Genomic DNA, 21,450 nt, shown 5'->3' with positions numbered 1-21,450 from the left:
AAGACGAGAGTGCTCTGAAATCTGAGTAGATAGCCAGAGTGAATTTACCAGCTATGTCTGTCGACAGTTGTCGCAGTGACATCAGAAACATTCTATTGAAATGGTTACTTGCATAGTGGAGTTTTTTTGTTTTGACATGTAGCTAGCTAGCTAAATCATAAACCCAACTCATAATGTTACTACCCTGCATGAATCTGCAGGTAGCTAACCAACCAGGTTCAATGTTAGCTAGCTAACTGTTAATGGGATTTATATGTTCATATGAATGATTAGAATATTCCACCCTGAAACCATATGATTGTATGAAATTGATTAGAATCATGAGATTATTCTAATGTGTGGTTTTAATCAGTAGAATTATATATCTGTGAGTGTAGTTTTTAGTCAGTTAGAGTATAACAATATCTGTATTATAGTATCTTAACATAAGACTCTCTGAGCAAGATTCGGTGCCGACCTTGGCTGGGGGCCAGAGTACTTCCCAGGGTCTCCCTAACTTGAGGGAGGACAGGGAGTGCTTCTCACGGACTCCCCTAATTGGCTGGGTAGCAGGACAGTGTCTGCGTAGGATACCTAATGTTTTGTTTGTGTGTGAAGTATGTGCGTAAGAAGCCAGTATAAAATGAATGGTTTTGTACAACAGACTAGCGCTCTCGTGAATAAACCTTATTGACTGTTTTAGCTGGGCTTCTTTCCGTCTGTTTAATTTCAATCAGTATCTTACAAATCCTGATTAGCAGACTGAGTAGTTTAATTGAATTGGTTTATGAACATTGAGAACATAATTCTCGTAACACTAACATTAGGCTATAACTAGCAATGCAAATGGCCTTGCGATACAAATAATATTACAACACAGTAACGTTAGCTAGCTAACATTACACTTTTACTGGAAATGAAAATGACTTACTGGCATGGTTGCCCTTAGTTTGAAAATCTATCCGAAGACAGATTTATTTATACAACAGACTTTTCAACTCCCTCCGTGTATTTGCAATCAAACACCAGAATTGTCTCCTTAGCTGTCATACTCTGCTTCCGCCGGGCATTCCACTGATGTCAAAACTCGGTCCTTCAGAAAATTGAGAGCATTATCAACACTTTTGCAGTTCTTCGTGATATCTTTTTTTTTTAAAGCCACATTAGAAATTATTACCTACATATACTGGGCAGCTCATCTTATAGACAGAAGCGTGCTACATGGCAGACCAATCCGAACTCCTCTCTCGGCATGTCCAGCCCATCCATTATTTCAGCCAATCATGGCTAGCAAGGAAGGTTCCTGGCTTTTCCCTTGGCTAAACCAACTAGGCTCGTAATTTAACAATTGTTTTCATATTAACAGATGGCATACAAGTTTGTTATTAAGGCACATGAAAGTTCACATGTTGCAGAAGGCATTTCTGTCAAACACATTTTGATAAAAAATACATATTTACGATCAAATGCCTCCCCTGTGAAGTAGTAATGCGCTACATACACCTAGTTTCCTGAAACAAGTCAGAGGCTTTTAGATGATTGACGTTAAAGCTGCAATATGTAACTTTTTAGGAGAACCTGATCAAATTCACATAGAAATGTAAGTTGTATAGAAATGTGAGTTATACCTGTCTCATTCAAGGCAAGTCTAAGAAGCAGTAGACATGTTCTACGTGTGCTATTTCTATGCTTCAAACAGCTGAAAATACAATATTTTTTGGTTATTGACAATATATTTCACAGCGGTTTAGTTGGTGCAAGCATTCTCTACACTATGCGTTGCTTGTTTTGTGACATAAATTAAAATTAGGGGAACTATTCGAATTCTAGCAACCAGGAAATGACTGAGCGATTTCTGCAAATTGCACCTTTTTTTTAAGGTTTAAAAATTTAATATTTGTTCTAAAAAAGAAAGAAATAATACAATTGTTTGATAACGTAGCGGGACTAGTAACCGGAAGGTTGCGAGTTCAAACCCCCGAGCTGACAAGGTACAAATCTGTCGTTCTGCCCCTGAACAGGCAGTTAACCCACTGTTTCCAGGCCGTCATTGAAAATAAGAATATGTTCTTAACTGACTTGCCTGGTTAAATAAAGGTAACATTAAAATTAAAACTTTAAGGTTTTAAATTGTATCATACTCATCGGTTTTATCTTTTCTGGTGAAGACATGGATTTCCTATGGTGGGTTATGCAAAATGTGTCAACTTTGAGCACTTTTTATCTTCTTGTTGGCATTCAGGTCCAGAAAGTCAGTGTCTGACCACTTCTTCCATGGGTAAACATGTATTGAAAGTTTTATTTAAATCGAAAGGGATGCTGTCAAAAAGTGATTGAATTCAAATGGATTCGCTCTAAACGTATGTCAGCGCATGCAGTCGCTGTATTTGAAGCTTGTTTGTTCTCACATTGAATTATGTAGTGCTCATCCATTTACTCTGTTCTCATTTCCAGCAGGCTGCAAAACGCGTCCGTCCATCCATCACCAGCCACCGCGCGATGTGCATCAGCGCACACCAACTTCCCAGTGCACCCACAGGGCCATTCAATTTAGCAAAGACCAGGGAATTCAGGCGGATGTTTTATTTCTAGAGTAGGGTTGGTTTAAATATAGTTATTTGTTTGAAATGTCAAACAACTATTTAGATGTTTTTATTTACATATTTCGCATGGTATTGAGGTGAAATGTCACAGTGCCTGATTTTAAATACGGATTTTGATTTGGATATATTATAGTAAGTGTCATACTTTCCAAACAACCTGATCATTTTTAGACACATTCCAGGCAATGACGGGTCCAGAAACTCACACAACTGCCACACCAAGTCTCCAAATCGCAAACAGGCGATGGAATCTCGAAATGTATTTGATTGAGCGATAGAAATTTTGGCGAGAGATTTCAGGGATTTACGGTACTGTGGTGGCAGTAGTTTAGCTGTGGACTAATGCGCCGTAAGAAAACAATGCAAACCTACCTTTTTAACACATACGATTTGAGTTATTTGGTATTGCTCGGGAAAAGTGACTTTCATGTGTCACTATTTCGAAAACTGCACACGCAGTCTCTTATTTAGGATGCCATTTTCCATAGGTGGACAGATATAGGCACAGTCAGCAACGGATTTGACATACACGCTTACCTTATTTTCAAACCTTGCCCACGCTCCAGCCTTCTTTGCCGGTGTGCGCACACAGCACACCCGCCGCCTCTCGGGTTAGACCTCCCGGCAGTCAGTCTTTACTCGTCCGGTGCTGAAGAGCGAGTCGGAGGGGCTTCGGATGACAGCGCCGAGATGAGGTCGGGCAGATGACCGCCACATTCTCCGCTGGTCCTGCGCAAGCCAGGGGTATGCGTTTTTTGGGAACGGACGACAATAATACAAAAACAGGTTGTAGCCTAGGCTACTACAGTCCCCCAAAAAAAAAAAAAAAAACTGATTGATTTATTATCTCCTGAGGAATCAGATTTCTGAGTGTGCGAGCTGTTTGGGACGTTGCTTGTAAACCTGGTATTGCATAAGTGTGTTGCTTGTTTGGATATTAGGAGAGTCTTCGTCTTTGAACTACCATGGCCAGCGTGAATAACTCAAAGAATCTGCGGGTAAGTGTAGTGGCTTTATGTTAACCTAAGTAGTTAGGCAACATAATACCCATATATGGTTATACTTTCATAGGTGTTTCTAGAGCAAATGTTGCAATGCTTTGATTTAGAATAATTGACAGAGGCTACACCATTGTCTGTCCTTCTGCCATAAAATCAATGACAACAGTCCGTCATTACATAAATACAAGTAGCAAGTACAATTGTTGTAGCTCATTGTACAGCAGTGAAAGCCCAATAAGTATTTTTTTATGGAGAAACCCCATTGCGACTAGAACGTGCGTCTCTCATAAGGCATAGAGACGCATTCAGAACATGCACCACCATGCCCCATTGGCGATTGTTCTTGGAGGTGACATTAATAGCAGAGTAGATAATTTTCTATGAATGATATATATACACACACACAGAGAGTGTCTGGCTGTGGCATAGCTCTCATGTGGTTGGGTCACAGGGTATATGGGTTGTCATTGGGATACTCGGCTGTTCAGTGGGACATTGTCTGACATTCTTTCAAGTGGAACAATGCAGCTACTATGCTTTTCTTTTTTTTTTAAACTACATTTGTCATCAATGCATTTCCGGACTGTGGAGAGCTTCTCTAGATGCCTTGAGCTTCCGGAAAAGGCAAGGGCTTGTAGCTGTGGCAGAATCTCTCACTATTTCTCATTGACCACACTGTGATAAAGGACATGGTCATCTGTATTTTGGACCTGTCTAGTCATATCTCAATGTTAACTTGTGGTGTCCGATGATCTGCTTGGTTGTCTGGGCTCCAGGCACATGCCAGCATCACTGGAGAGCTACAGCAGCATACAACTGTCTAGGGTTGCTGAAACACATCTGATGCCTGATTAGGCAAATACCCTATTACAGATCATTTTGGGATTGCACCTTTTCCTCAATGACAGACTCCTTCCTGCAGTGTGTGTGTGTGTGTGTGTGACATAAGCACATTTCTTTGTGTGCGCTTGCATGTGTGTGTGTCCGGAACGTCTTGTACTTTATATGGAAAGGTCACTTGCGTTCTGATACACAGAGGCTGCGACGGCGAGTCTGCTCTTTTCGTCTTGTCATTCTAGCAATCTCTCGACATCTCCATTTCCTGTTCATGAGAGAGGGAGGCGATCATCTCTCACAGAAAATAGCACTGTTCCCTGAGATGCATCCCTGACTCTCATGGCACATCTTCCTTGGGACGGAAAGCACTATCTTGTAGAAGTGGACAATCATTCTGGTTGTTTTTTTCCTGGGCTGCAGAGTGCAATACAGGCAGTGTGATGGATGTGTGAGAACCTGCAGTGGGATAGATTGATGTGTATGTAGATAATGACTCCATCAGCCAGTGGTATACTGTAGACAGACAGGTATTGCAGTGTTGGCATGCATCTCTGCTAGCAGACATGAGTTGTGTTACACAGATCTGTGTCTGTTTTGAAAGCTGCTTTCCTTTCTCCTGCCATTAGATTGTATGTGTGTTAATGAAGTTACTCCTGTGTTACTGTTGTTTTTGAGTAGTGGTGAGAACATGCGCACACACACACACACACACACACACACACACACACACACACACACACACACACACACACTGGTGTAGACTGAATTAGGTCAGCACACACACGAACATCATACCAAAGTCGTCATTGGTGGCCCTGACCCAGCAAGCACACTGGGTCTATTAAGGTTCAGAGATATGATAGGAATCTGAAGAGGTTTAATAGTGCACGCCTTCAGCACTATGTCTCCCTGATATTAAAAGCCTGGCCACACTGAATCAATACTAATATTATCACAGGCTGTTCTTCACACACACACACACACACACACACACACAGCACTGACCATACATATATGCTCATACACTTTTACAGAGTACATAGGAGGTATTCAAGTTTGAGAGTGGGGCTGTGTGTGTGTGTGCGCGCACATCGGTGATTCTGAAGGAGAGAGACCCAGAGGGACCCTCCAAGCCAGCCTCGCTGCCTGCTCCAATGCGGAGAATGTGAATCAGCCATGGCCACACACATTCTGTTAGGCATCCGAGCCAGCGGTCATCTACTGTTACAACAGGCGGCAGTAGGACATTACCTAATTTTTGCCTGCATAGGCCTTTTATACCTCCAGTGCGCATGCCGGTCTCAAGTGGTTATAGTGGTTTGCAGATGTGGGTGGGCATCTATTTTAATAAGTCCATTGAGAATATAACCATCAAAAATAAATCCATTACTAATTAGTTTAGGCAGGTCATGAGAAACATAAGACTAATAAAATGTATTTTCAAAAAAATAGACTAGCATATTTTGAGTTTAATTAGGCGTATGTTACTGGTCTGTGCAGCGATGTCTGCGCCATCCAAATTAAATCAATAATTTTATTTTGTTCATTAAACAGACGACACACCTACCTGATCAGTCAACACACAGCCTATATTTTATAGTAAGAATATAACAGAATATAACAAATAAATATATATACAGTACCTGTCAAAGTTTGGACACACCTACTCATTCAAGGGTTTTTCTTTACTTTTACTATTTTCTATATAGAAGAATAACCGTGAAGACATCAACTATGAAATAACACATATGGAATCATGTAGTAACCCAAAAAGTGTTAAACAAATAAAAATGTTTTATATTTGAGATTATTGAAAGTATCCACCTGCCTTAATTGTAGCTTTCACACTCTTGGCATTCTCTCAACCAGCTTCACCTGGAATGCTTTCCCTACAGTCTTGAAGGAGTTCCCACATATGCTGAGCACTTGTTGGCTGCTTTTCCTTCATTCTGCGGTCCAACTCATCCCAAACCATCTCAATTGAGTTTAGGTCGGGTTATTGTGGAGGCCAGGTCATCTGATGCAGCACTCCATCAATCGTCTTCTTGGTCAAATAGCCCTTATACAGCCTGGCAGTGTGGGTCATTGTCCTCTTGAAAACAAATGATAGTCCCACTTAGCACAAACCAGATGGGATGGTGTTTCGCTGCATAATGCTGTGGTAGTCATGCTGGTTTAGTCATGCTGGCTTGAATTCTAAATAACTCGCTGACAGTGTCAACAGCAAAGCACTCCACACCATCACACCTCCTTTTCCATGCTTCACTGTGGGAAAAACACATGCGGAGATCATCAGTTCACCTACTCTGCATCATTCTAACGCTGTGGTTAGAACCACAAATCTCCAATTTGGACTAAAGGACATATTTCAACTGGTCTAATGTCTATTGCTCGTGTTTCTAGGCCCAATCAAGTCTTCTTCTTATTGGTGTCCTTTAGTAGTGGTTTCTTTGCAAGCAATTTGATCATGAAGGCCTGATTCATGCAGTCTCCTCTGAACAGTTGATGTTGAGATGTCTGTTACTTGAATTTTGTGAAGCATTTATTTGGGCTGCAATTTCTGAGGCTGGTAACTAATGAACTTGTCCTCTGCAGCAGAGGGTAACTCTGGGTCTTCTTTTCCTGTGATGGTCCTCATGAGAGCCAGTTTCATCACAGCGCTTGATGGTTTTTGCAACTGCACTTGAAGAAACTTAATGTCTTAAAGTAATGGACTGTCGTGTCTCTTTGCTTATTTGAGCTGTGCTTACCATAATATGGACTTGTTCTTTTACCAAATAGGGCTCTCTTCTGTATACCACCCCTACCTTGTCACAACGCAACTGATTGGCTCAAACACATTAAGGAGGAAAGAAATTCCACAAATTAACTTAACAAGGCACACCTGCTAATTGAAATGCATTCTATCCATACAATGGATTTATTGTGATGGCGTGTATTACATTTATTTATTTGATTTTAAATGTAGATGTTCGAACGGCACACATCAGCAGCTTGTATGCGGTTTGTATGCATTGAGACCTAGAGATGCTAAATGTGTTTGTTAATTAACTGTAGATTACCATGAGACCGGCAGTCTTTTGCATGACAATAACCGGCTGAGAAAATGTCATGACCACCACAGCCCTAGGCAGAACTTTACCGAAATTATTACTAGGACATTTGGCAGCAATACAAGTTTTGACTTTGATACCAGCAATACCTTTCAGGTAGAAAGGTGTGAAAAAGTTGGATGTATGGTTAAAGTTGGTGGAAAGGGGGTTAAGACAGACTCGCATGACCCAATTTATTTTATTTTCTCTCTCGATCTTCACACACACACACACACACACACACACACACACACACACACACACACACACACACACACGTAAACAAAAAGAGACGCAGACCCTGACAGACGGAATACAAATGTTTGTATGCATGCCTTCAAGTTTGCATATGTATTTTCTGCAAGGATGTGAAATGTGTAATTGAGAGATGAGTAGGAAAAAGAGGACAAAAGAGGAGACTGATTGGTTTGCAAGTGCAGACACACACACACACACACACTTAAGAGTGTGGGCCATTAGTAACTAGAGAGGTTCCTGAGTGCTCTGAAGTGCCACGGGGTAATAGATACTTGAAGCTCATTTTGCAACTATATACTTTGGCAATATTTGACCTAAAACACTTGTCACGCCCTGACCTTAGTTATCTCTGTTTTCTTTCTTATTTTGGTTAGGTCAAGGTGTGACTAGGGTGGGTATGTTAGTTTAGTTTTGTCTAGTGTTTTTTGTATATCTAAGGGTTTTGTAAGTCTAGGGATATGTATGTCTATGGTGGCCTGAATTGGTTCCCAATCAGAGGCAGCTGTTTATCATTGTCTCTGATTGGGGACCATATTTAGGTAGCCATTTCCATAGGGTATTTGTGGGTTCTTATTCTATGTTTAGTTGCCTGTCTGCACTACTCATATTTGCACTACTCATATTTGCTTCACGGTTCGTTTTGTTAGTTTGTTATTATTTATTTCTTTATTAAAGAAGTATGTACGCTTACCACGCTGCGCCTTGGTCTCCTCCTTACAACGGCCGTGACAACACTGATGTGGATGTTGACCTTTTATTAGTGATGGATATAGTTCTATATATATCTTACATGTTTTCTTTTTTTTGTGACTGGAAGTAGTGTTAACTAGCGCTAACTAGCGCTAGTCTGCTGTACATGCCCCAACACTCCGGTATTTTTCATCCTAGTGTTTGTTCTGCATCTTTTTTTTAAAGGTGCGCTATGCAGAGATCACTCAGCCATTTACTGGTTGCTTAAATTCTAATACTTTGGCAAGTTTGTGACATAACAATCAAGTATAATGTAGAGAATCATTATACCATGAAATATTTTCCCGTAACATGAATTTTCAGCTGTTTTGATGCTGCTGTAAAAAAATAAAGAAAGTAAAAGACCCTAAAAACGAAACTTAAGAACGGAAAGCATAGAAATAGTGCACATAGAACCGATCAGAAGTTTTGAGATTATGCTGCGGGACTTAGAGGTAATTTGTGGTTTAGTACGGTACCCTGTGTCACTGCTTCCTTGCTTCAGTAGATGTTCCATTCCTCCTGAAAGCCCTAATCTGCTCACTGAAATGAATAGAGATCCTGGTCATGGTGCTACGTTGTTGTTACAGCATAATCAAAGTGAGGACAATCGGCAATCTGCTGTATACTTATGGCCTATTGTAACCTGAAAGTCACACCTTTCCAGTACTCCTCACGCAACCCCAAACTTCACCCTAGACACAGTTACAATTAAAAAGCAAGCTGTTTATCTACATTTAAAATGGCATTGCAACCAAAGAGAACAGAGAAAATGGACATCGTTTTCATCAAGCCAGCTTCTTTCTATGGTGCTACCCAATCGCCCACTTTTGGGTATTTAAAAACAAAATCATCTCCAAAATATCATTTTTTTTTTTTTAAACATAGAAAGTATTTTAAACATAGAAAGAACATTTTAAACCATAGAAAGTTGGTTGCAATTTCAGTTTAATCCACCAGAAAATATAGAACAAGTAATACAACAAATATTGTGGTTAAACTGAAATATACTAATTGATAAAAAAAACTATCAATTGGAACCTTTTTAACAAGTGGAAGGTGGAAAAAATATTATTATTATTATTAACCTTGCATTATAATATTATAAAAGCCCTTAGATATTCTTTGTTTTTATTTACAGTGATGATGGACAGCCGGAGGCATTTTTAGTTTTTCACAAGCGTAGCAGGCTGTGAATTCTGCAAACAGGCTGGGCTGGGCTATTAGCAGGACAATATATATTAGTCATGGCTTCTGAGTGGCGCAGTGGTCTAAGGCACGTCATCTCATTGCAAGAGGCATCACTACAGTCTCTGGTTCGAATCCAGGCTGTATCACATTCGACCGTGATCGGGAGTCCCATAGGGCGGCTCACAATTGGCCCAGCATCATCCTGGGTAGGCAGTCATTGTAAATAAGAATTTGTTCTTAACTGACTTGCCTAGTTAAATAAAGGTTAAATGAAAAATATATTTGAATGCTGTAGTCTTCAAATCTGGTGGATAAGTTGTCCCTTAGCTGTTTGATGAAATCTTCCATCACCTCTGTGACGATGCTGCGGCCTGGTCCCTCTGCCCGTCGTTTCTTCAGTGTGCTGAAGTGCGGTAGTCTTCCCGATGACAAGTCAACAACTGTTTCCCTCTTCCTTGTAACTGCAGATTTAACACGTTTAAGTGACAGAATATGTCCGCAAAACAAGCTGTGTGTGCAGCTTGCAGTTAACGATTAAATGTTTCTGCGCCGTGCCTCTGTGTGGCGGGAAGGCCACTGAATGTTCTGTGCTTAGATTCATAATTAGTCTGAGATTTGAATTATTTGGCAACAGCGACATTTTCATTGCAAATAAGACACACTGGCTTGGCATTGGGAAAAGATGGAGAGGTGAACGCATATCTCTCTGTATTTCTTCTCTGAAACTTCCATTTTTCATTATCCACCTTCCTCCTTGATACTTTTTAAGAGCGACATTTTATCTTGCTATCAAGCAAATTGTTCTGAACCAATGTTGATGTTTAAAAAAAGCAGTGTAGCCTACAGTAGGCTACGTGGACCTGTTTTTTTTCCCCATCAATCAAAGCACTGAGAAATGGACGAAAATAATCATTGAAAAGGGACAGTGATTTTATGAGTGTAATCAGATAAAAATGATCTGATTGTCACTGAATTTATTATGTACGTGTGTACATTATGTGTGAAACATGTTAAATTGGTAGTTTAATTGCACTAATATTGTATACTTATGATGTTCTGGCCCGCTGTCATCCAGTTGTTTATAATAGGATTTGAAGCAATACCCTACCAGGGTGTGGTCAACTATTTCAGCACCGTTTCGCGCTGCTCTGAGATGAGTATGGCGACTGGTTTTGGTAAATGAATGAGATTTTATATTGCTATTGGTTCACCGATAATTAGGTGGGGAAACAGTCACATTGTACAGTGTCATGTTTTTTACGGTTTTGTTTTTCATTTTACTTGAAATAGAAACACCGTAATATTAATCAAATTAATTAAGCTACATTTAAAATCAATCCCATATACCATGTTCTTACAAAAAAAAGGTTTTAAATTCTCTAGTATAGCCAAAGTTACAAAAAGTAAAATGCTTCTCAAAGATCCCCTCTGGTGGTCAAACTTGCATTAACTAGCATTAATGGCAACAATGGCTGACAATTAAATAACGTGCCATATAATTCTGCGGCAGCCCGCAAGTTGTGCTGCAGTATGACGCAAATTTTACAGGAAGAACTACTATATCTATAACACTTCTTTGTGAAATTAGTTGGGTCGCCCAGCACTTTTATTTCCCTGGGTGATCAAAAGACGTTTTCTGGTGCTCACACGTCTCTCTACAGCAGTGAGCAATATGTTTGGAACATTAAATGGCCTTAAAATCGCAGTAAGTATTGTGACGTCCCTGGCAATTCCCAGCCCTACCTATTATCATAATCGGCATTCACTAAAACAAATAAGTTAAATTCTGAAAGAAAGAAGAATGGAGCGATGAAGAGGGTGCAGTGATGGTAAAGATGATGGCAGAGGAGATGAAGAGATGTACAAGACTGTGCTGAACTATTTGTCCTAGATGTCAAATCTACTCTGGACATCAGTAAGGATACTCTCTCCGTCTATTTTCCATGCCTCTTCCATACCGTTAGTCTTTATCAGTGTTTTTACCCAGCAGGCTGAGGGTGTGACTGACGAGTGATGCTGTAAAATCAGAGGTAGAGCTCTGGGCTCACTGGTCCTGCTGCTGCCGGCTCATAGATATGATGATGAACCCTAACCCTAAGGGCCAGTTAGGCCGGCTCATCTGATTCGACCTGATTTCCTCATCCAGATTCCATTCCAACACAGAGAAAAGTGTTGTTCAAGAGGTTACAAAGACGTGTCTTAACAGTTCCTCTCTTTTCTCCCACCTGCCGTTAGCTTCCAGGAAAGTCCAGCTAATCAGCTAACGAGCCAGCGCTCTGAACTTGTGTAGTAGTCAAATCAAATAACATTATATTTGTCACATGAACCGAATACAATAGCTGTAGACTTCACAGTGAAATGATTACACGAGCCCTTTCCCAACTATACAAAGTTTAAAAGTATGAGAATTTGCGAATAAAAATAGAAAATAGGAACACAATGGATAACAATAACAAGGCTATATACAAGGAGTACCGCTAGAGTCAATGTGCAGGGGTACGAGGTAGTTGAGGTAATATGTACATGTAGGTAGCGGTAAAAGTGGCTAGGCAATCAGGATAGATAATGAACACAGTAACAGCAGCATACACTACATGACCAAAAGTATTGTCTAACATCTCATTCCAAAATCATGGACATTAATATGGAGTTGGTCCTCTCCCTTTGCTGCTATAACAGCTTCCACTCTTCTGGGAAGAATTCCACTAGATGTTGGGACATTGCTGCTGAGACTTGCTTCCATGAACTTCTTTCGGATCAGTGGGACGCTAGCATCCAGTGAAATTGCAGAGCGCCAAATTCAAAGTAATTTACTATAAATATTTAACTTTCAAATCACAAGTGCAATACATCAAAATAAAGCTTATCTTGTTGTTAATCCTGCCGCCATGTCAGATTTCAAAAGCATACCATGCGATTATCTGAGGACAGCGCACAGCACATAAAACATTACAAACGGTAACGAGCCAAGTAGAGGAGTAACAAAAGTCAGAAATGGCGATTAAAATTAATCACTTACCTTTTGATCTTCATATGGTTGCACTCACAAGACTCCCAGTTACCCAATAAATGTTTGTTTTGTTCGATAATGTCCCTCTTTATATCCAAAAACCTCCATTCCGTTAGCGTGTTTTCTTCAGTAATCCACTGTCTCAAACAACATCAGGTGACAGGGCAGAGCGTGGAACTCAACAAAACAGAAATTCTCACAATAAACATACATAAAAGATACAAGTGTTATACGTCAGCTTAAAGATAAACTTCAGAATTCAAAAAGGCTTTACAGCGAAAGCAAACAGTGCGATTATCTGAGAACAGCACCCAGCAGACATCATTACAAACAGTAACCAGCCAAATAGGAGTAACAACAGTCAGAAATAGCGATAAAATGTATCACTTTGATCTTCATATGGTTGCACTCCCAAGACTCCATGTTACACAATACATGTTTGTTTTGTTCGATAAAGCCCCTCTTTATATCCGAAAACCTCAATTTTTGTTGGTGCGTTTTGTTCAGTAATCCATTGGAACAAAGCGCGGTCATAGCAGGCAGACGAAAAATCAAAGAAGTAACATAAAGGTTTGTAGAAACATGTCAAGCAATGTTTTTAATCAATCCTCGGGTTGTTTTTGTCATAAATAATCGATCATATTTCAACCGGACAATAGCTTCGTCAATAGAAAAGGAAAAACAAGAATGACGCGCTTCCGGTCACACGCAGGACTCATGTCTGGAAATTTCCACTGTCCTCACATTGAAAGTGGTGTTTCTCCCTCATTTTTCAGAGTAAAAGCCTGAAACAATGCCCAAAGACTGGCCACATGTAGTGGAAGCCATAGGGATCGTGAACTGGGTCCTAAGTCTTTGTATATCGGATAGGCTTTCAATGGAAAAACAGCCATTTCAAAATAATAGCATTTCCTGGATGGATTTTCCTCAGGTTTTCACCTGCCACATCAGTTATGTTATACTCAGACATTATTTTAACAGTTTTGGAAACTTTAGTGTTTTGTATCCAAATCTACCAATTGTATGCATAGCCTAGTTTCTGGGCCTGAGTAGCAGGCAGTTCACTTTGGACATGCTTTTTATCCAATATTCCGAATGCTGCCCCCTATCTCCCCAAATGTTTTTAAGCCACGAGTATTAAGGTCAGGCACTCGCAGTTGGGGTTCCAATTCATCCCGAAGGTGTTCGATGGGGTTGCGGTCAGGGCTCTGTGCAGGCCAATCGAGTTCTTTCACACCACACATCTCAACAAACCATTTCTGTATGGACTTCTCTTTGTACACGGGGGCATTGTCATGCTGAAACAGGAAAGGGCCTTCCGCAAACTGTTGCCACAAAGTTGCAACCACAGAATCATCTAGAATGTAATTTCCCTTCACTGGAACTAAACTAAGGGGCCTAGCTCAAACCATGAAAAATGGCCCCATTATTCCTCCTTCACCAAACTTTATATTTGGCACTATGCATTCGGGTAGGTAGTGTTGTCCTGAGATCTGCCAAACCCATATTTGTCAGTCGGATTCATCACTCCAGAGAACGCGTTTCCACTGCTCCAAAGTCCAATTGCGGCGAGCTTTACACCACACCAGCTGACGCTTGGGATTGTGCATGGTGATCTTAGGCTTGTGTGCGGTTGCTTGGCCATGGAAACCCTTTTCATGAAGCTCCAGACGAATAGTTTTTGTGCTAACGTTGCTTCCAGAGTCAGTTTGTAACTCAGTACTGAGGACCACCAATTTCTACGCTCAATGCGCTTCAGCGTTCGGCGGTCCCATTCTGAGCTTGTGTGTCCTACCAGTTTGCCTCTAAGCCGCTGTTGTTCCTCTACGTTTCCACTTCACAATAACAGCACTTACAGTTGACCAGGGCAGCTCGAGCAGGGCAGAAATTTGACGAACTGAATGGTTGGAAAGTTGGCAGGTCTTCAGTAAGAGCCATTCTACTGTCAATGTTTGTTTATGGAGATTGTGTGTGTGTGTGTTGGAGTGTAAGTATGTGTGGGTAGAGTCCTGTGAGTGTGCATAGTCGGCTCAAGAGTTGGTGCAAAAAGGGTAAATGCAAATAGTCCAGGTAGAGGGCCTCTCAAATGTTGCAGCGGCCTAAGGCACTGCATGAGGCATTACTACAGACCCGGGTTCAATCTCAGGCTGTGTTACAGCCGGCTGTGACTGGGATACCCATGAAGCAGCACACAATTGGCCCAGCGACGTCCAGGTTAGGGGATGGTTTTGGGATTTCATTGTCCCATCGCACTCTAGTGACTCTTTGTAGCGGGCTGGGCGCCTGCCAGCTGACTTCGGCCAGCTGACATCGGCCGCCTGCCAGCTGACTTTGGGTGCCAGCGTTGCAGTGATGGGACAGGACTGTAACTACCAATTGGGGAGAAAAAGGGGTAAAAAGTACAACAGGAAATTGAAGCTTTCGACCCCCTCCACTACAGCCCTGTGGATGGGAGTGTGCTCGTCCCTCCGTTTCCTGTAGTCCACGACCAGCTCCTTTGTCTTGCTGATGTTGAGAGAGAGGTTGTCGACCTGGAACCACACTGTCAGATCACTGACCACATCCCTATAAGCTGTCTCATCGTCGTCGGTGATCAGCCCAGACAGCCGATGTGTCATCAGAAAACGTAATGTGTGTGTGTGGACAGGGATTACAGAAAGAGACTGAGCACACACCCCTAAAGGAGCCCCTGTGTTGAGGGTCAGCGTGCAGATTAGTTGTTGCCTATCCTCACCACCTGGAGGGCGGTCCAGGATCCAGTTGGAGAGGGAGATGTTCTGTCCCAAGGTCCCGAGCTTTGTCATGAGCTTGGAGGGCACAATGGTGTTGAACGCTGAGCGGCAGTCAATAAACAGCATTGTCACATAGGTGTTCATCTTATCCAGGTGGGAGAGGGCAGTGTGGAGTGCATTAGAGAGAGCATCATCTGTGGATCTGTTGGGTTGGCATGTGAATTGAAGTAGGTCGAGGGTGTCTAGGATGATGGTATTGATATGCGCAATGACCAGCATTTCAAAGCATTTCATGGCTACATATGTGAGTGCTACAGGGAAATAGTCATTTAGACAGGTAACCTTGGCGATCTTGCGCACAGGGGCTATGGTGGTCTGCTATGTAGGCATTACAGACTCGGTCAGGGAAAGGTTGACAATGTCAGTGAAGAACATTGTGTATTTCTCAGTACATGTGTGGCAATTTATTTATTTCAGGAGCAAAACTAGTACTCTGTGCTCTAGGTCATTGGACGCCATTAGATCTGCACCTGTCGGTTATTCTTGTAACTGTTATGGCCAACTATGGTTACACCTCCTGGGTCTTTTCCAGAACAGGGGTTCCCCTTTCAGTGGAGTCAGCAGGATGTCATGTATTGGTTAATCCTGTAGAGTGCCACCGTCTGTTGCTATGGTCTTACATGCATGCAACCTGTAGAGTCATAGAAATAGTTTCATGTCCTATTATCAAGACAATATGATAACGGTGGCTAAATGCCAGAGGTGATGAGCCATTAAGAGGAGTTACTGTGAGTATGACGTAAGGAGGGCAAATGTATAGGAAGTCTGTGCCAAGACTGGAAGGCAGTTGTATTCATGATTCAGCTCGGCTTTTATTATGAAGTAATAAAAGTAATCACATGCTCCGGTATATTTGAAATATGATTGACCAAATATTTCCACGATAAGAACTGGTCAGTGCATGCTCTGAGTACGCGTGCTGGTGATTTGTCTGGCCCCGTGGCCTTGTGAATGTTGACCTGTTTAAAGGCCTTTCTCACATCGGCTATAGAGAACGAGATCCCGCAGTTGTCCAAAACAGATGGTGCTCTCGAGCTTGGTTTAGTGTTGCTTGCATCGAAGCAAGCATAGAAGGTATTTAGTTAGTCTGGTAGGCTCACGTCACTTGTCAGCTCGCGGCTGGGTTTCCTTTTGTAATCTGTGATAGTTTGCAAACCCTGCCACATCCGACGAGTGTCAGAGCCGTCGTAATAGGATTTGATCTTAGTCCTGTATTGACACTTTGTCTGTTTTATGGCTCTTTGGTCATATGCAGCATTTCTTATAGGAGTCCTTATGGGTGTCCCACTCCTTTTAAAGCTGCAGCTCTAGCCTTTAGCTCACTGCAGATGTTGCCTGTAATCCATGCCTTCTGGTTGGGATATGTACGTATGGTCACCGTGGGGACGATGACGTCGATGCACTTGTTAATAAAAACATTGACTGATGTGGTAAACACCTCATTGTTATTGGATGAATCCTGGAATATATTCCAGTTTGTGCCAGTGAAACAGTCCTGTAGTTTAGCATCCATTTCATTGGACAACTGTTTAGAATTTTTTCAGGAGGATGGAGCAATGGTCAAATTAGGCCGAAGGGAGGGTGAGCTTTATATACATTTCTTTGTGTGGAGTAAAGGTGGTCTAGAGTTTTGTTGCCTCTGGTTGCACAGGTGGCATGCTGGTAAAAGTGGGAGTAAAATGGATTTCTGTTTCCCTGCCTTAAAATCACCGGCCACTAGGAGTGCCGCCTCTGGATGTGCATTTTCTTCTTTTCTTATGGCCCTATGCAGCTCGTTGAGTGCGGTCTTAGTGCCAGCATCGGTTTGTGCTGGTAAATAGACGGCTATGAAAAATATAGATTAAAACTCTCTTGTTAAATAGTGTGATCTGCAGCTGATCATAAAGGTATTCTAACTTGTGCGAGCAAAAACTTGAGACTTCCTTAACATTAGAGATTGCTGTTGTTAACAAAGAGACACACCCCTCCACCTTAACCTTATCTGACACTGCCGTACGGTTTTGATAATGCATAGAAGAACCAGCTAGATGTATCTTATCCATGTCCTTGTTCAGCCACGATTCTGAGAATTTTTTTTTTACAGTTATTCAGATCCCATTGGTTGGATAGTCTCGAACGGAGCTCGTCCAGTTTGTTCTCCAGTGACTCTACGTTCACCAAAAGAACGGACGGTAGGGGTGGTTTATTTGCACACCAATGTAGGTTCATCAGTATGCCTGCCCGTCTGCCCCTTTTGCAGAGCTGCTTCCTGTTTCAAGTCGGGGCAGCAGGGTAGCCTAGTGGTTAGAGCATTCGACTTGTAACCGGAAGGTTGCAAGTTCAAACCCCCGAGCTGAAAAGGTACAAATCTGTCGTTCTGCCCCTGAACAGGCAGTTAACCTGTTCCTAGGCCGTCATTGAAAATAAGAATTTGTTCTTAACTGACTTGCCTGGTTAAATAAAGGTCAAATAAAATAAAATGTAAAAAGTCTGGCGGATTAGGGCAAAGCATCCACAGCAGCTGACTCTTTGAAGTAGAAGTTGTGGTTCAAATCGAGGTTAGTGAGCGCTGTTCTGATGTCCAGAAGCTGTTTTCAGTTAAAAGAAATGATGGCCGAGACATTGTGTACAAGAAAATTAAAGACCAGTTTAGAAAAACAGAATTGGCTGGGAGCCTGTAAAATGGCCGCTATCCACTGCAGCACCATCTTTTACTTCCAGTGGCTCTGTGCCAACCTACAGTATAACACTGCCAATGATCTGGCCTCTTCTGCTGTCTATTAAGCGCATGTGTGTAAGCGCTCAGATGTGAACAATGGTCTTAAGCGTGTGTGTGTGGGTTTGTCATTAATTGCTCCCAGACAGTCAGTTCCACCAATTACTCTCATTAGGTGTTTCCCATTCATGTGAGATTGGCAGATGATGGAATGTCGTGGAGTACAAACTGTTCACCCGTCTCATTAGATCAGAGCTGGACAAAAAAAAAAATTTCCCAGACTTATCTCAATTGTATTCATCCTCACACCTTTCACTCATTCCCTCACTGTTTCTTGAGGTATGTTCCAGAGCAGCTAGTTCTCCCAGGGGGCAGGAGAAGTAGGAATGTTGTATTATTGGACTTCCTGTCTCTGTGTTTCCATTATAGAGTAGTATCCTGCAGTTCATGTACAGTGATCTTAAGACCATACGCTTATTTATGGCCAGGCTTGGTCTGTTCTGTACAAACCATTTCATACATCTTCTCTCTTTGGGTCTGCTGTGTGCTGAGACCACACACAGATGCACACGCATGCTCTTACACACACACACGAATGCCCCAGACTCCAGCGTAAATGTTCTATCACACACACTAGAAATAATATGGTACGTTATTGAAAGTCCATGTCTTTACTTTTCTGTTTGTCTCAAAGCTGGTTTTGATGAAGGACCAAAAGCTTTCCCTTGGATTCTGACAGATCATTTTTGGAATCTTCTTGACTTGTCCTACCGTATCTCCAGCTATGTGTGTTGACGTGACGTCTAATCCAGCTGAGAGATGGGTTTACAGTCAAACCGAAATCTAATTAAAAGAATCTGGAGTTAACACCCTCAATGTTAACGCCAATGAATTAATTTGGCAGGTTCAGTATCTTCTCTGAGCCTACTTATTTTAGTCAATTCTCACAACTGATAACCTGAGCACGGCAAGCGGTACCAGAGCGCCAAGTCTAGGTCCATGAGGCTTTCTAAACAGATTCTACCCCCAAGCCATACGACTCCTGAACAGCTAATCAAATGACTACCCAGACTATTTGCATTGCCACCCTATGGTGCTGCTACTGTCTGTTATCTATGCATAGTCACTTTAATAACTCTCCCTACATGTACATACAGTGGGGCAAAAAAGTATTTAGTCAGCCACCAATTGTGCAAGTTTCCCACTTAAAAAGATGAGAGACCTGTAATTTTCATCATAGGTACACTTCAACTATGACCGACAAAATAAGAACAAAAATCCAGAAAATCACATTGTAGGATTTTTAATGAATTTATTTGCAAATTATGGTTGAAAATAAGTATTTACAATTGAATTATGCTTTTTTGCCAACGTTTACTGACACCGGTCATATTCAACGGGTGTTGAGTTGGGTAAATTTGTCAGTTATTCTGTGCTCTGCCACACTAAGACGAGAGTTCTCTGAAATCTGAGTAGATGGCCAGAGAGAATTTACCAGCTATGTCTATGTTAAAGGAATTGAAGAATTCCTATATGTGTTAATAAACCACTTTAAATCACTGTCTGTTCCTAAGAATTTGTAAGATCCTTATTTGCATAAAATAGACAGAGACCAGTCTACCAAAATTAGCCAATAGCATTTATTCTCGAGAGCGCTGATGATAGTACCATGTACATCAGTTTATATATTACATATGATGTCATAGGTTTTAAAATGTCCCTCCTCCTCTCCGACCAGGACAAAGCAGCTTCAAAAGTTAATTCCAACTCACTAGCACACATACATGACACACTATATCTGGATTAACTCCTGAAGTCTCACCATAGTTTATTACCGCTTAGCAGACAGTTCCAGTCCCCCCCAGATACGGAAAACCTGGAGGGGCTCTCACTGTCTTATTCGATCTCCACAGAGTTATATCTGAGTCGGTTCAAACATAGGTGAAGGATCCTCTTTGCTTACTTTAGACACACACAAATTCCTCTCTTTCGCCCTACAACCTAGTTGGAGCGGTGTTTATTATTTTTTAAATTACTCCTTGTTAACTCCTTGTTAATTACTCCTACATAACCTCTAATCACTAATGGTTAAGTTTCTGAGTAGAATTATTTAATCATTTATCTTAAACCTTCGTCAAATATCTTAACAGTCTATCGACAGTTGTCGCAGTGATGACATGAACAGTCTATTGAAATGGTTACTTGCATAGTGGAGTCTTTTTGTTTTGACATGTAGCTAGCTAGTTAAACAATAAACCATAATCCCAACTCATAACGTTACTACCCTGCATGAATCTGCAGGTATCTAACCAACCAGGTTCAATGTTAGCTAGCTAGCTAACATTCGACTATAACTATCAATGAAAATGGCTCTGAGATACAAAGAACATTACTACACATAACATTAGCTAGCGAGCCAGCCAGCCAGCCAGCTAACGTTAGCTACATTCAAATGGCTTACCCTCCTGTGAAATAGTGATGTGCGACATACGCCTAGTTTCCTGAAATGAGTGACAAATGTGATTATGCATGTAATGCTATCATTATAAAGGTGCATTTTTATGGTGAACATTTTCTTCCCCAAACTTGAAACTCACATGCTGCGTATATGTATGCCAGGCTCTACACCTGTTTATAAAGCGGATTGTGCTTAATTTTAAGAAGTTATTTGGCCAGCTATGTCTACAGATACAAAACATATATGCCTAGGGGCTAGGCTACAGTTGTGGCCAAAAGCTTTGAGAATTACACAAATATATATTTCCACAAAGTTTGCTGCCTCAGTGTCTTTGATATTTTTGTCAGATGTTACTATGGAATACTGAAGTAGAATTACAAGCATTTCACAAGTGTCAAAGGCTTTTATTGACAATTACATGAAGTTGATGCAAAGAGTCAATATTTTCAGTGTTGACCCTTCTTTTTCAAGACCTCTGCAATCCGCCCTGGCATGCTGTCAATTAACTTCTGGGCCACGTCCTGACTGATGGCAGCCCATTCTTGCATAATCAATGCTTGGAGTTCGTGGGTTTTTGTTTGTCCGCCTCCCTCTTGAGGATTGACCACAAGGTCTGAGATTAATGTCTGGGGAGTTTCCTGGTCATGGACCCAAAATATCGGTGTTTTGTTCCCCGAGCCACTTAGTTATCACATTTGCCTAATGGCAAGGTGCCCCGTCATGCTGGAAAGGCATTGTTCGTCACCAAACTGTTCCTGGATGGTTGGGAGAAGTTGCTCTCGGAGGATGTGTTGTACCATTCTTT

At 41.5% G+C, this 21,450-nt stretch overlaps 1 protein-coding gene and 1 long non-coding RNA gene across 10 annotated transcripts in view; one reads left to right on the top strand and one right to left on the bottom strand.

Moving 5' to 3' along the window:
- The window catches only part of LOC127911660 (uncharacterized), a 51,165-nt gene extending 47,907 nt beyond the window's left edge, over positions 1–3,258 (bottom strand). Inside the window, exon 1 of one of the 2 annotated variants that reach the window (XR_008078782.1) lies at positions 3,120–3,258. This is a non-coding gene — a long non-coding RNA (uncharacterized LOC127911660). The remainder of the gene's footprint in view (positions 1–3,119) is intronic. The other variant, XR_008078781.1, reaches the window with a different exon arrangement.
- Positions 1–21,450, top strand: part of LOC118358013 (rhotekin-like) — a 131,752-nt gene that overhangs the window by 68,799 nt on the left and 41,503 nt on the right. The window contains exons 1-2 of one of the 8 annotated variants that reach the window (XM_052478495.1): positions 2,563–3,326; positions 3,524–3,580. The exons of 4 other annotated variants lie outside the window; for them this stretch is intronic. In XM_052478495.1, the coding sequence (XP_052334455.1) occupies positions 3,548–3,580 (33 nt within the window). In that variant the 5' untranslated portion in view covers positions 2,563–3,326; positions 3,524–3,547. Of the gene's footprint in view, positions 1–2,562; positions 3,327–3,418; positions 3,581–17,592; positions 17,664–21,450 lie in introns of those variants that run through there. 3 more of the 8 variants (XM_052478496.1, XM_052478494.1, XM_052478498.1) reach the window with 3 other exon arrangements.

The sequence above is a fragment of the Oncorhynchus keta genome, chromosome 25 (genome assembly GCF_023373465.1).
Source record: "Oncorhynchus keta strain PuntledgeMale-10-30-2019 chromosome 25, Oket_V2, whole genome shotgun sequence".
Classification (NCBI taxonomy): domain Eukaryota; kingdom Metazoa; phylum Chordata; class Actinopteri; order Salmoniformes; family Salmonidae; genus Oncorhynchus; species Oncorhynchus keta.
The sequence above is the reverse complement of the archived record's forward strand: the minus strand, read 5'-3'. Positions and strand labels throughout refer to the sequence as shown.